The sequence below is a fragment of the Aspergillus steynii genome, assembly GCF_002849105.1.
Source record: "Aspergillus steynii IBT 23096 chromosome Unknown P170scaffold_4, whole genome shotgun sequence".
NCBI lineage: Eukaryota > Fungi > Ascomycota > Eurotiomycetes > Eurotiales > Aspergillaceae > Aspergillus > Aspergillus steynii.
In genome coordinates, this window is record NW_020194401.1 from 3,430,083 (window position 1) to 3,444,324 (window position 14,242).

At 43.5% G+C, this 14,242-nt stretch overlaps 1 protein-coding gene across 1 annotated transcript; it reads right to left on the bottom strand.

Moving 5' to 3' along the window:
* Window positions 1-256: 256 nt before the first annotated feature.
* On the bottom strand, window positions 257-4,344 carry P170DRAFT_426542 (uncharacterized protein; the record flags this gene model as incomplete). The annotated part of the gene is made up of 19 exons (XM_024847713.1): window positions 257-262; window positions 297-301; window positions 438-446; window positions 609-619; window positions 671-672; window positions 760-774; window positions 819-823; window positions 1,030-1,071; window positions 1,281-1,287; window positions 1,634-1,744; window positions 1,793-2,791; window positions 2,855-3,074; window positions 3,174-3,223; window positions 3,467-3,496; window positions 3,544-3,586; window positions 3,697-3,829; window positions 3,895-3,916; window positions 3,997-4,159; window positions 4,307-4,344. The coding sequence occupies 19 exons, from the start codon at window positions 4,342-4,344 to the stop codon at window positions 257-259; spliced, it is 1,911 nt and encodes a 636-aa protein (XP_024704968.1).
* Between the last annotated feature and the right edge of the window lie 9,898 nt (window positions 4,345-14,242).

The following is a 14,242-nucleotide window of genomic DNA, read 5'->3' on the forward strand; positions in this document are numbered from 1 at the left end:
GCTTATATAAATTATTTATAAAATAATTAAAATACCTGGCTTCCTTTAATTAAATTTTTTTAAATATTATATATTTTAATTTAATTAAGACTAGCCTATTTTTTACTAATTATAGTTTTTATTTATATATAAGATTTAAACTTATTCTAATAAAAAATTATTATACTTATAATTATTTTATTATATAAGATATAAAATAATTTATTATAAAAATATAAATTATTATTAAATTTATTTAAGCTAAAATATTATCTACTTAAGCCTATTATATTAAATAAATAAATTATTAGTATTACTTTACCTGTTTATTTAAAAAAAATTAATTAATTTAATTAAATATTTAATATATTAAAATCTTATAGCCTAGTAAAAAACTAAATTAGAATATTTTAGGCCTGTATTATATTAAAAAAATTATTAATTTATATATTTATTACTTAAAACTTCTGTTTAGTATAAAAATTTATTTTATATTTAATATAAATTTATTTATTTTTATTAGCTTTAATATCTTATCTAGTTAATAAAATCTTTTTTTATTTTATATTAAGATTAATAAACTTAAAAAATAAAAGATTAAAAATATTTTTAATTTATTTTAAAACTACCGCGGCTATAGCTATCTTTATTTAATATATATTATAAAATAGATTAAATATATAAACCTTACTACTAAGTTTACCAGTTATTTAAAATATATTAAATAAATTATTTAAAATTATTATTATTAATATTCTAATAAGCCTAGCCCTCTTTAACCTTAATAAAACTTAGCTATAAAAAAATATATTATTATAATATAGACCTAAAAGTATTACTAAGCCTGTTAAGATTAAATAAAATTATTAAATTAAAAAAATTTATTTTTAATCTTAATCCCCTAATTATTTAAAAATTTAAATATTAAAGATCTTATTATAGCTTTTTAAGCTATATTTTATTTATTATCCTGTATATAGCCTAACTATAGTAATAATCAAAGACCTTATAAACCTAGCCCGCCTAATCCAGCCAGACTGCCTGCCTTACCTGCCCCTGCTACACCAACTCTATCAACCTGCCAGCCCGCACCTTGACATTAAGATAATAATTTAATTATTTAAAAAAAAACTATAATCTAAATTAAATTTAAATAGCCTTCTAAAATCTATTATTATTTACCTGTCTTAATATTCTAGAGCTTAATAATCTTATTAATAAAGTTTAAGATAATAATTTATTTATCTGGTAAAAAAGCTATAGCAAAAACTGAGTTTAAATAGCCTTTTAAAGTCTATTACTGCTCGCCTATTTTAATATTTTAAAATTTAATAGTTTTATTAGTAAAACTTAGGACAATAGTTTATCTATCTAGCAAGAAAGTTATAGCAAAAACTGAGTTTAAATAGCCTTTTAAAATCTATTATTACTCACTTATTTTAGCATTTTAGAGCTTAATAGTCTTATCAGTAGAGCCTGAGATGATAGTTCGACTATCTGATGAGAAGGCTACGGCCTGAACTGAATATGAATGGCCCTCTAGAGTCTGTCTGTTCGCAACCCATGACTTATGCATCCGTGGCAGCGCACATATCCATGGTGAATATTGTTTCCCAAATATTTGTTGAACCAAACTTGATGTTGGTGTGAATACCAAACCTGAGGCGTAAAGTTGGAGCGGGGCACCATTAGCCATCTGAATATTCTGAAGGATAAACCGGTGCGCGTCAATTAAGAATTCTGAGTACTCGGAATTGTCTTCGCTCTATCCCATAATTAGTAATGGTTGAAACGCCCATTGGGTGGACCTAACATAAGTTCTTGACTGCAGAGTCTTCATCATATCAACAGTCTCCGATATCACCCCTGTAAGGCTCATCACCTCTAACCAGTGAAGAAAATACGCCTTTAGGAATGATAAAACCTCTGTTTTGGAGAGAGGTGACTTGCTTTGCGCCAGATGGAATACCCAGTAGCGACAGGAGTACTGAAGATGCGGCGGAACAAATTGTCTGATTATCTTATCATCTATGTCCTCGTGTTGTATACCAAAGCTCTGCAGATCACAAATATCGCGTTTGAGATGCTGATTTATAACGCGAAGGTAATGTGACGTCATATCATTGTGCGTCAAGCCCTCATCTACATGAAAGCGTGATTGTGTGGTAAGGAGATATTCTCGAAAAGACGGGTGTAGAATGCGGACTGGAAGGTCTTGTTCGTCAGGTATTCTCAGGACTGAGTGAAAGGAATCCAACAGGAACTTGACGGATCTGGCGCTGATGCCAACAAATTCGGAAAGCGCGTTGATTGGAAGAGGGACAGAAAGGAGAATAATCACACCGAATATTCGCTTGAACCGCGTGACTTGCTTCTCTTGTTTATTTTTGTCTCGTTCACGAAGTATCCGGTCAAAAATAGGGCCATATGTCTTGTCTATTTTTGTCATATATCTGCGTTGATCCTTCAGAATATCGGCAAGATGTTTTACTGGGTCTTCTCCTGACTGTTCGATAAATCGGCATATCGTAGCAGCGGAAATGAATAACGGCATACACGCTGTCGCCAGAGCTTCAAGTACCTCGTCACCTGGCCAGTCTTTGCCGATTTTCGCTTGTCTTCTAATTTCCGCGAATCGATGTTCTAGAAACCGCATGATGTCTTCTTTAATGGCTTCCTCGGCAATTTTTTCAAGGATTAAGCCTTGGTGAGAACTCTCCTTTTCGAAGAAACGTCGGAGTGGTAACTCCGGCCGGCTCGTCAGGAAAATTTTTAACCTCATGCTACTGGGCTCTTGCACCCGCGAAAGAAACTGAAGGATTGTTCTAATTTATTTATTATTCTTATACTCGTCTAACGCATTGATCACAATCACTAGTGTTCTGCTTGGGTACATAGCGACATTTTTTAAAGGTTCGAGAAGCAGCTTGTTGAATTGTTCCGTGACGTCCTTCGTGTCGATTTGCGGGTTGTGCTCAATCGCCTTCAGAACACCAGACGCGAGGTCCTTGTTTTGCTTGATAAGCTCCTTTGTAATGGTAGGTATAAGTCGTCTTGCATTGCCGCGGTCGGGTTCATTTCTTTTGAAGAAGAAGCTGCGAAAAGCATTAGGTAACTCTAAGCCAATTTGAACCCGAAATAGATCTCTTCTGTTATCTGCTCCATAGGGATTGCCGTAAGTGTTCCACACTCACTAAAGACTCTTGCAAGTATTGTGGTTGCAGACTTGAACATGAAGTATTCTCTGATGAAACTTCTTAAATATACATTGCCCTTCAGGTCTATGATGACATGACTCTTGGAGCCACCCACTTTTAAAATTTGGCCTAGATACATCATGCATGTCAGTCAATGAATGGTTTCTCGTGAAATGAGTAGTAAGTCTTGACACTGAAATATGCTGATGGGTTGGCGGCGTATCTAGTTGGGTTTCATTTGTTGCTGGATCCAGACACTGTTTACTGTATCAGGTCCTAGATTCACGTACGCCGGTGCAGTGTACTTTACTGAGATATTGCTGTTTTCAGTTATATTATTGCCTAAATAACGACAGGAAACTAATACCTCTAGTCTGTATGCCGGCTGTTTCAGGAGACGGGGAAATAAACTAATAACTTTTTGTTATTTCCTTATTTAGACATAAAAAGTAGAATAATCAGTCAGGTCGCACAGGTCGCCAGGAGTCGCCGGGCGACGCAGATACCATCTAAAGCGCACCCAGGGAGCTCGCGCGACGGCGCCGGTGATCGCCAGGGTCGCCGGTTCAGAGGCACCCACCCGACTATTGACTGCACACAAGCCTCACGCCGGCCGATTAGTAGTTGGGTGGGTGACCACCAGCGAATCCCGGCTGTTGTATGTTTTTTCTTTTTTACTTATCTCTTTCAATTCTGACTGACAACAGTATCTTCTTACTTTTATCATGATCGAAGTTGTCCTGGTGCGCCAATTACATATCCCGCTTTCCATCTTTCTTATATAGAGCTCGGACAGAAAGTGGTGACCTGTTTGACTGACCTCTTCCAGATTCGCAGTCCAGTCGAAAACCAGGTTCATCATTCCCGTGGCCGAGGATTTTCTTCCAAATTGCTTGGATGACCCCGAATCCATCAACGGTTCAGAAAGTCTCGCTCCCCATTCCTTCTTCGCCCAGCCCCAAGCATCCTCCCTCGCTTTTCTGCTGCAAATGTTCTTTTCTCCACATCTTCAAATGTATTCCAAACTTCATTGTTTGTCTTGCACCTGTTTGTGCATCAGTTTAGAGTAGTGCTCTTCCAACTCTTCTATCTGGCGCATGAAACTGTCGGATGTATTCGTTCTTCCTAACCTTCGTTGATAAGGCCGAACGTAATGTACAGCAGTCATTTCGTACGTAGACAGGGAACAGGGACGGCAGCTTTGACCTGGCTTTCTCGCTTTAACGACTGGCCTCTAGCTTAGTCTGCTGTCAAGATATACTAGCTAATCATCTCATTGTGTTGTATGGTTATGTTGTCAGCTTGACACGCAATACAGGGAAAGTACCCCAAAGGGGTCTGCCTCAAATTCCGGACACTCTTTTGTCTTCGGATGGTTCAGTGAGCCAATTTGGCACACGTATTGATTCTCTCGGTAATTGGCACGGCAGGTAACTTCTTCCCATGGTAGGAAGGCTGCATCTGCTGTCTGCTGTGGCGTAAGCTTTGAACTGTTCGTAATTCGATCACGGTGCAATTCAGAACATAGGCTCATTAGGAAGATTAAACTGTTCCTTGTGTCCGGTGGGTAATGGCTGCCTTTTAGCTATGTAATTGACTAGGACTCCCAGGGAGGTGCTTTGAAGCAATCCATGTAATAGCATACTTCTGAGGTTGGTGGTAGATTTGCACCTGATTGAGGCTGTCGTGTCATGCCAGGTTTGAAGACGCCGAGCTAGTTATTATCGTAATTGACACACAAATTGGTCTTTATCTGCAGAGCTACTTCCTCCGCGCAAAAGACATAATTAATATCCCTTGAAAACCGGCAGAAATAACTTGCCCTGGTAATCGGCAATGACTGGATCTCCACGCGGGATTTGACCTTGTTTCGGATAGCCGTTGGCATCGAAATCATGCTTCCCTACGTGCCCACGCTTATTAGTCGCGAGTTTGGTGTTTAAAATCAGCGCCAGCATCCATGCGTCCGTCAAACGCACATTGAAAGGAGGCGGCGTCTTCATGTTGGCTGTTGTTATTTCGGCATTGTACAGTGGCCACGGGGCTGAAGACGCAAGAACCACAGGACTAACTTCAAGGTTTTTGACCAAATCAAGTTGTCTGCAAACGCAGGCTTCTTTCCTCCAGCTCTTTCAGTACTTGTAATTGCTTCATAGGCTGTGCCATTGTGTGACATGTTGGAAATCCAATCCGGATTTAAATGTGAATTAGCGAGCCAGCTATCGAACTGGCCATTGCCCAAGTTGATCTTCTTGGTCGGAGGTTCGAGAACGCATGGCGGTTTTGTTGGTCCTTTTTTGTCTGATGTCTGCACCCCGGATTCGTATTATGAAATGACAGAGTCAAGAATTGCTTGATTTGGTTGTTATCAATTCTGTCACTGGCGCAAGGTCATTTGGAGGATCGACTCAATCCTCCTTATGCCAGTCGATTCCAGATCTTTTGGGTAACGACTTAAACGGGTGAATTATCATGATCCTTTGATGGATGAGATGATGATTAGCGCCCTAATATGTAATTTTGGGCATAGCTAGGCACTCTTTGGTTGCTTAAGCCGTACTCACTGGAAAGTAGAGCTCCAAGTGTGTCCAGCAAGTGTGCTAAATGGTATGGTGGCTGGGATTGTGCAAGCCTTGAGCGCTAGTGTTCGTTGCTAGCATTGTAGCCTGGTAGTCAGGCATTTGCTGGCTTTTAAATATCAGCCATATATGAACTGGGTTGCTATTGTGCACTCTATGCTTTCGCTATCGTCGGGACAAGCACTCCTTCAAAACAGGCGTCTTCCATTCTTCCATGTTGAATGGCTAATGATCTCGGAATATCTGATATCATTAAGCCTCAATGTTTGACGAGATGATTTGATTCATCCAATGTCATTCGCGGTGCTGGATATTGAGAGCTGTCAGTCAACAGTGCCATTGCTCAATTTAGTTCACATCCAGGCTGTTGATGGAATTGAGGTTATGATCGCTTAAACCGATGGAGAAATAATCAATTGTCCGGGCTCATAACCTGTGGAATGTATGCAGCGGAAGGTGTGTGTATTCCTATGAAGGTGGGCGAGAGGTCCCTATCTAGATGACCACTGTCGGTGGCGCTAGACGACATGAGGCAATGAGAGCGAGAAGAGATCACCGAGTATCATCAACACAGGTAAAACATGGCGACGTAATATCACGACTCTCCATCGTGGTTGGAACGCCAGCATTGACAGGAGTGAAAGAGAACATGCTGGCTAGTCATCATTTATCGCTGGCCAAACGCCGCTGCTCGATGCCTATGGAAGGGTCAGGGTAAAAGAAAACATTCCCCCTGGGATCGAATATGAAGTCCAGGATTGATAGGGTAGGCTGATGATGTTATGCACTATTGCAAGGACACACCTAATATCTCCAAGCCTTTTATGGGGCCCTGAATCCAACCTCCGGCCGTGCCCTTGTGGTCTGTCTGATTGTGAGTATGCGGCAAAAATAAAACCGATCGTTTTCTTGATCGAATCTCTCGCCTCGATGCTTTCGCCACAGATTCGTCAAACGTGATTTGAGTTGTCAGTTTCAGTGAGTTTGGCGGTAGACGTTCGAAGCTATAAATCTTATGAAGGATCATAAAGGGCATGCTGGGTCGTATGAGTAAAGTGTTGGACGTCTTATACTGTACAAGGAACTCGTGCTGTAGGATCATGTATCTGGTTCTGCGTACGGGCGAGTTGAGCATTTGCACCCATCCTCGGCATCCATAATATCTTTTTTTAGTGGAGTATGCTCTGCAGAGGATTATCACCCGCTGTATATGTGTCTGTCAAAGAGTGAAGTAAATGCCGAGAGTACTCTCTATATCTCACTCCTCTCCGCTCTGGAGGCACGGCAGTCTCCCAAGGACATACCTTAATAGTTTGAGGAATATTTCAAAGGCTGTCACAGCCGAGCTGGATTTGTAATATCTCCTTCTCTTCTGTGACCCGATGTTGTCCATTCCGCATTTGGAATCTCTGTAGGGTCGTATTTGTCCGCGTATATTGGGAAGCGTAAAGGGTCGATAAGCTCATACTTATCTGGTAATTGAGGTCGATGAACCGGAATATGGGTGGCATCGCATAGTTGTCAATTACCAGTCTTATCTTCGGATAAATCCTTATTTTAATTCGAATCCCTTCCTCGAATATAGGTGAAAGAAGCTTTGTAAAGACCGACGATGCCATGAGGTAGAAAGATTTGATATCTGCGGACCCTCTCCTGTGGGACATGTGCAAAATAGGAAGAATACTTTCCTTTTGGTCAATAAGCAGTGGTGGATTATGACCTCTACATGAGCCATATCTGAGTGTTAAACCGTATTCGATATCCATTCATCGATACCATGTCCTCCGGCATATCGAGCTTCACGATGGCCAAGACGTGGATGGTTTGCTCACACAAAATACTAGTCTGTAATAGCTCGCATTCTCTGTTTCATTCGAGCAATTGAGTTTGTTTGAGAATTGTCTGGGTCTCAGGTAGTGTCATGAACAAACTACCTGATAAAATTCGCATCGAGTGTCTTGTAATCGCCTGCGATGACCTGTCACTTCTCAAACCAGTGTGATTCACAAATAAAACTTCCTTTGCCTCATTTGTAATTGAAAGTTGTTTGTGCCATCCATAAAGCTTTGAAAGTAGTGCAGGAACCAGTCTTTTTAGTTGTCTTTGGACTTTGTGTTTGTAAACTGCGACTTTGTACAGTATCTCGAGGTGTGCATTCGGTGTGAACAGTCGATTCATGCCCCATTGCGCCAGATTCAGGGATCGAGATTGCCAAGTTGGCGGGAAGAAAGCGAGGCCATGACCGACCTCTGCGGCAAATGCGTCCTGTTTCTATGTTCCTTTTTATTTTGAACTTTTGCTCTGTTTCGAAGAGAATATATAACTTCGTGGGAGTCGTAGAAGAAACTGACTGAGGAAAAATACAATCGCCTGTTTTCAGGAGAGCTCGGTCGCCTATCGGAGTTTTTACTTTTTTTGTATCGCCGTTATAGCTAAAGTAGAAGGGCTATTTATGTCCCCTGGTAGCAGGGACAACAGTTCAACTAGTGACTATGTCGTAGGGCTTTGCATTCAGGTGCCACTCTTTCGCGGTGTTCTTTATTGTATGTATGGTCCGTCATCATACCGGTTGGTTAAGGAAGCTGGCTCTTGGTTTTAGACTTCAAGTAGATTTTGACCGCGGAGTACTTCCAGTTTCTCGAAGTCTCGAGGATCAGTTTGTCAATATTTAGTTCGAACGACCTTGTCGAGGTCTTTGTTGGTCAAACCACGGTTGCACTTTCTAGGGCCCTCTGACTTTTCTTTGGTATGCCTTCTTATCCTCGGAATACGACACAATCTATAGAGATAATTCTCTGATATGTTGAGTGTCATTTCGAGTGTACCAAGGCACTTGTCTGTCTTCGTCATCGAGGAAATTAGCGTCAAAGTCCGACTACCTGTCGCTTGATAAACTGGCCCCATTGGTGGTAGACTTTGGGTGTGCATTCCTGTATGGTGCGAGAAGTCTCTTTGTAGTTTCCTAAATGATGATGGGATCTGTGGTATTTCGTATCTGTTGACATTTTGCGTGAATCCTCAACGTCCTTTTCGATATATCGTGCATTAGGGTCCAGATCGCTCAACGATGTTATCACTGTCGATAGTGGCAGCTATATGCTGAGTTATCCAGTCGTGGGCTCTGCGGTATTGGTATCGACGGCTCTCTCGAGACCACTATGTGCAATTGGTGTTCCGTGGACGCTAAACGCCTTTCCTCGGAGACCGGACGATAAACCCGCACTTGGTTGAGGTCAATCTCGATGCGCTCCCCTCATTTATCCACGGACTCGCAGATGGCTTCTGCAGCATAATGACTGGGTTTGTTGAATACCACCCAGCTTAGCAGCGGGTGCCTTGAAGATTCAGATCTGTTCTTCAAGTGAAATGGACGTCGGGGTAAGGTTGTCCATTAGAATGACAAGTTTGGAGGTCCCAGAAAGCTCCAAGATCTGCTATTCTCTGTGAATTTCTAATTAGATCAGAGTACCTGTCCCACGTTCAGACTTAAACTCAGCGCAAAGTGACACTAGCATAGTAAGTTGAATGACGCCGTATACGGAAGTCTATCTTCAAATATCACTAAGAATATTTCTGTGCAAGCGAGCGTCAAGCCTCACGCACTTTATTTGAGACATTCTAGGGGACTTTTCGTTGATCTTGTCACTGGGACAGCACCAACACGGTCTAACGGGGCGAGGGAGCGGGCATTTATTCCCCAAGTATGTTGATATTCGGTAGGCGGTGCTGGTCGCTTCGGCTCTGCATCGCGGATAATTGATATGCCCTGTGCGGGATTGCCGAAGTTGGTAGCGATCATTGGATCTCCCATGTTGTTTTCGAGATACAATTTCTAATGCTTCCTGCTGGGTCTTTCTCAGTGTCTTTGAGGTCTAAAACGGAGTTTCGCCTGTTAACACTATCGGTCACTGTATGCTCTGTTCTCTCTGACATTGGATCTTGCATTGTTGGAATTCAGCGCAAGCATACATTCCCCAGACAGTAGTATATTCTCATCCGACAGCAGCCCTCCCCGAACCTTCTAGGTAGCGAGATTGTTAGTGGGATAGGCAGCGAGGTAGGCGGCGAGATAGACAGGGAGCTAGGTAGCCATATAGGTGCGAGATGGGTAACGGGATAGGCAGTGAGGTAGGAAGCGAGATTGGCCACGAGGTGTGCGGCGTGTAAAGTGTTCTTCCATGTGACCACCACGTCTTGCAATAGAATCTTCGTCTTCTTGTTGGCCTGGCTACAAACCTTCCATCGTGCTCTAGTCTTTGGTCGCCGAGGACCACAAGATAAGGTCCTCCATGATGAGGCGCGGAACGTCTCTGATTAGGCTCCGATAATCCTGAACGTGTATTCTCGAAGTCCAAGTGAGCATTGAAAAGGATGGCTCGTCATCTGGCCACTGTAGGTACGGTGAGTTCATCCTTTCAAATCCAGGGGTGGAATCAGAACCGCTCCGCTAGCTTCGGGACTGTAGTGCATCGTAATCAATCTCACTGAGCAGCAAGAGGCTAACGTCTTCTAGGAAAGGAATCAAGGCTGCCCCGGCACAATGTTCTGATGTAATCATTTCGCAGTCGAATGTCGTCAGTTCAAGCATTGAAATATTTGAGGTAATCGAGTTAACGCCAGAAAGACTCCACGCCGCACTGGTGATCCTAATGTATTGAACACGTGTATCATGTCGTATTATCGTAGTCGATGTCCGAAATACCGCAGTACTGGTGCTCTTGAAGTCACAAAAGACCAAATCGATTCCTTCTGCCGCAAAGGCCACGATTCTTGACCGACATTGTTAGCAAGTCGACCCTGAACGCCGTTTTCGTCGCTGCACCGAACGTACTGAGGCAGGGACTAGGAATTTTTGCCCCTTTAACTAGTATCCGGAACCACTGGGGTATTCAGTTGGCCATTTTGAGGGCCCGTTGTGACATAGCCTTCTTGTATGGCACACATCTTTGTTATACCCTTTCTGTAGATCATATCTCCAGAGGCTCCTCGCAGGATCCCGCTGATCCTGGGGGTGACACTGTAGCTGCGGGGCTATGAATGGAACAGGGAGCATGGCAACGGTCCGGCGAAGGGGGGAAGGACATAAGTCCACCTGACTGGGGCTTGCAAGCGATATGTGGGTTATTGCCTAGCCCATACTTTGTCTCGTCTCATACGAATCTGCTGTGTTGCTTTTGCTGTCGAGCGTTGCTTTCTCTTCAATTTTGTCGTTCATAAACATCCTGGTTCTCCTCATTTCCGTGCCCCTCTCTCACAGAGCTTGCAAGGATACTGTAGCAGTCGGTATAGAACATTGGACCTTCAATGATCCCCACGTTTTAAGGACTTTGGGGTAGGTCGACTCATTTTGGTCTTTTAAAGGAGAACGTCGCCCACTTCCTGAAATTAAATGTATAAAACAGTCTTGCTAACTTGGGGCTCCCCTCTTCGCCTCGCTGTCCAGGACTGAGAGAACTTTCAAAGACTTTCTTCTCCGCAGAACATTTAAAGACTTTGCGTAGGAGTCTTTGCAGGAATAACGCGTTATCTGGGACAAGAATATCCTGTGGGAACATGAAGTCGATAGAAGGTGTTGAGTGCTGTAGGTCGCTGAGAATCTTTTTGGTTGACAAAGTGCTCCTGTGGGATTGAGGAGATGAAGACTGGCAAATGTGTCAGACATCGGGTTATTAGAAATAGTCCTTGGCTGAGGCGAAATGCTATAAAAGTATAAATATATCCTTTCTCTTGGTATTGTTGATGATGTGTTGAATGTTCCATTTGCCTGCTGCAGGTAGCTTGATCCCTTGTATCTCGATGAATCGCCGTCGGTTGGTAGTGGAGTCTCTGAAGGTATTGTGCGATAGAGCAGAAATTGGGTTTGCTCAACTTCTAGCACGCTTTTCCCTGGAAATTCTGGTCACGTGTGGACATCATTCAAGTCGATGTCATATTCCCACGTTGTGCCTTTTGCCATTTCGAAGTATTGTCAGGTATGAATCTGTATTTTAGACAAAGTAGGATGGACAGCTAAGCTGTCGGGAACTTGCCCACAGCTCTGTACGTCGATGCTTTGGCATATGATAGTATAAGAGTAAAGAGCCCCAGTGCATCTTCAGTTAGATCCATGGGGTCAATGTTCTGTGGTCGGGACCGAAAGATACCACGCTGAACCCACTTCATGCAGTCCATTAGTTGCGGGCGTGTCCCATTTGATTCCCTAGGTTCTCGAGCGGCCGAGAAGCATGTTGGATATATGGGGCCAGTCTGAATATTTCCGTTTGAAGAGCCATTCTGTTGTAGAGGAATGTAGAATATAGTGCGCTCTGCGATGTATAATCCTTTATCCGGAATCCTGTCAGGATGCTGCCAGGATGCTCTTGGAAAAGAGCATCAAAGCGGGTTCCGGTACCTGATAACATGGGCCATGTATGGGGTAACGATGGCTTTGCTTCTTGCGTGAGATTGCTTACTTGTAAAGGTTCGTAACAGAATATCCTCTCCAGTCGTGTCAGTTGATTTGAGGTATGGTTTAAGGGTAGCAACCGGCGCCATATTTCTAGTACGATGAGAATTGAGGCTATGGCGACCAGAGTGAGGACTTTCCTGTATCTGGATGTCTTTTCTCCAAGGGATATACTTCAGCTGCAATAGAAAGCCGCTCATCAGGAGCGTTTTCTCCGGGCTTAATGTCCGTAGACACTCCTTTCGGTAAGGACGATAAAGCCGTGAAAACGCGTGCATTGCCCACAAATATGATCGGGATTCGGTAGTCTTTTTAGGGTTCTCAGAGTCTTATGGCGCTTGGGCCAGCCGTGCGCATGTGGCGATAGAGTGAAGTGGCCACCTCTAGCTCCATCCCACTGAATGACGATGTATGCCGATAAAAAGCTCTTTATTCAAGGAGGTGATTCCATAGCATGTCCGACTGGGGTTCAGTTTCCTACCCTTTGATGATTGGCAATATCGTATATCGGTATCACGTTTAGGGCGGATCCATATCATCCTTATTGGAGTGCAGTGGCACCTGTACGAGCACGACTCCATCCTCATCCACCTCCTTCTCTTTTTCTTCGTCCGATATAATGCTTGGAACGTGTCCTTCTGCAACTTCTTCATCTTCAATGACAATCGGCTCATCATCCAAGAGAAGTACAGGATTACCGAGCGTGAAGCCGACCGGACTAGCTGGCGCGCAGTGTGCTATAAGCAGCCGACGGCATCGCCACACATTGATAGCTCGTCGTGCTACCCAGACCCGAAGCGCACAGGGTATTGCAGAACCAGTTATTGTAGAACCGGGTATTTCAGACCACTTTTGCGTGTAATCTCGATTCTGTGGATAATGACGTCTTCGATATCCACTTGTACAACGGACAAATGGTTTCACCATAACAAAACCCGAAGGTTGACTCTGTATAGGTATGAGCTTTTGCCCATGATTCAGGTTTGATCTCGGCTTGGCTTTTTCCGAATTGTCTTTCCACTTCCGCTGTGACATCAGCTTTCAATTTCGTATGTCATAGTCAAGGCCTTCGCCGCCGATTTATATTGTTCAACCTCTCGGGGCACGTTCGGTTTGACGAAGGATGTTGATCAGATTCCGCTCCGCATGATATGCAGTCTCGGGCTTTGAGAGTGCATATAGACCAGAGCCCAAGTTTATCTTGGAAGGCTCCCGGCCACTTGGCTTCACAGGTTCCTAGTCTCGAAAGGGGCGTGAGTCTTGGTGTTGGGGGGCTATGAACTGGCTGTGCGCGGCTTTCTCCTGGAGTCCTTTCTCCTGGAGGTCCCCCGTCATTTTTGAAGGTCATGTCTCTTTGCTCGGGTTTCGAAGTGCTGATCCTGTCCGCGTAATGGTATGCTAGGTATGTCCTGTGAAACGATCCGCTGTCTGGACGAGCCACACACGGCTTGCGTTTCATTGTTCGTGGTCATGAAGCGCCCTTCAGTGTCACGGTCGGTTTCGAATACCTTCTGTGTTATCTTCCAGACGTCTCCGCGTGCAGTGATATAATGAGGATTGATAATACTGGCGATACATGTCTTGGTATCTGCCACCGACGATCGAGCGTAGTACCTTATCTGGGTAATGAAATGGTTCGACTGGCTCAGGATTTTCAACCTGTTCCAATTAAACAGACGACCGTGTCACTCTCGTAGGACGGCATTGCAATGGCTTTCGACACTGGATAAGGATTCTGTCGACTGGGACTCTCGAAGAGGACAATGTCCGTATTTTATTGGCAGCCTCTAACAAGACGTTCATTTGAAGGCCGGATCGGTAGTCGGTATGAAAATCTTCCTGTGATTTCTGCACTAGCTCGTCTGATGGGAGGATGTTCGTGAGGTGCCGACTTTCCCAGTTCGAAGGACCTCCAGGGTATCTGCTTCTTCGCCTTTAGAGGCAAGGCCGCCAGCTTTGATAGAGTGAAAAAGATCGGTTTTCGATCATCTGTCTGCCACTGGACTTGTGCTTTTGATGGGGGGGGGCATTAATTCATTCCC